Below are 1208 nucleotides of genomic sequence, written 5' to 3'. Positions count from 1 at the left end.
GAAAATCATATACGTAGTCTATCAAAGACAATATCTTTGTGTTATATTAGGATAAAAATGTTTCACGAAGACAAAAAGATTACGAAACGCTGACAAACATCGGAAAAACGAAAGAAACTATGGCGCCATGCCATTTTCTTAAATGTATAAATAAGCGTATAAATATACATATTATGTATGTATATACCGAACATGTGTATACTTTTTAAATTTTGTAGTATTTAAAATTAAGAATAATATATTATTCCACATTCAAATCAAAGGACCACATTAGCGACTTAAGACATTATTTAAGACGGTCTTAAAATAAGAACCGACTATGAATACCGGCCTAGGAGTGTCAGCACTTTTCGTTCGTCTTTGTACGTTCGCCTTTTATAGTTCTTCTTCTTGAATAAAGGTGTTACAAGATTTTATCTCAGAATTTATTCAAGCGCCTACGAAACCATAATTCAACAGTTTCGCACTAATAATCCATTTCTGTAAGGGATTAGATTGAAACCAAGTCTGAATGTTCAGTGGATGTCCTGTGCTGTCTGGGAACTGAGCCCCTAAGTTGGGTTAATATGAAAATACCTAAGCTACGGTAGAATTCTAATTCCATCATGACATTACCGTGATGGAATCTTGAATTCATGACTACGTTTACACGCACTGATAAAACCGTTTTAGTAAAAACCATTTTAGTTAAAACCGGTGTTAGATGTCCTGTAAACGTTTCTTAATATCGATGTTAGTAAATCCAAATCTCTTCTAAAACAGGTTTGGCGTTAACTAAACGGTTTTAAGAAAGCCGTGTAAACGGTATTCAATCGGTTTTACGTATCAAAATTCAATGTTACCAACTTTAGACGTTAACTTTAGACAAACTTTAGAAGGTTAAGACAAAATAATCCTTCATCCCTTCCAGTGAACTTTCCCTCTCTCTTCCTTAGATTATAATATAAATTGATGCTTTTGATTGTGTGAGCGGTCATAATATCTTGGTCAACAATAGCTCACTTTTAGACAATGCTAATACTTAATTGAATTAAATGGTAAAAATATAGGACGGTATAAGAGTCAGTAATTAGATAAGCAAACTTAATATATATTCTTATTATACAAAATAATGTTCTTGCACAGTCAATGTTAAATCGCAATAATTACAAAACGCAAAATCATAAAATTGAACAAAATAGTCTAATCTAAATAATAAATATCCGCTT

General features: G+C 31.7%; 1 protein-coding gene across 1 annotated transcript in view; it reads right to left on the bottom strand.

The window, feature by feature from the left end:
- Window positions 1–490: 490 nt before the first annotated feature.
- Window positions 491–1208, bottom strand: part of LOC108759762 (uncharacterized) — a 2488-nt gene continuing 1770 nt past the window's right edge. The window contains exon 2 of the mRNA XM_018505378.1: window positions 491–708. Coding sequence (XP_018360880.1) covers window positions 491–708 — 218 coding nt within the window. The remainder of the gene's footprint in view (window positions 709–1208) is intronic.

Source organism: Trachymyrmex cornetzi, unplaced genomic scaffold, assembly GCF_001594075.2.
Source record: "Trachymyrmex cornetzi isolate Tcor2-1 unplaced genomic scaffold, Tcor1.1 scaffold2048, whole genome shotgun sequence".
In the NCBI taxonomy this organism is placed as follows: Eukaryota; Metazoa; Arthropoda; class Insecta; order Hymenoptera; family Formicidae; genus Trachymyrmex; species Trachymyrmex cornetzi.
The sequence above is the reverse complement of the archived record's forward strand: the minus strand, read 5'-3'. Positions and strand labels throughout refer to the sequence as shown.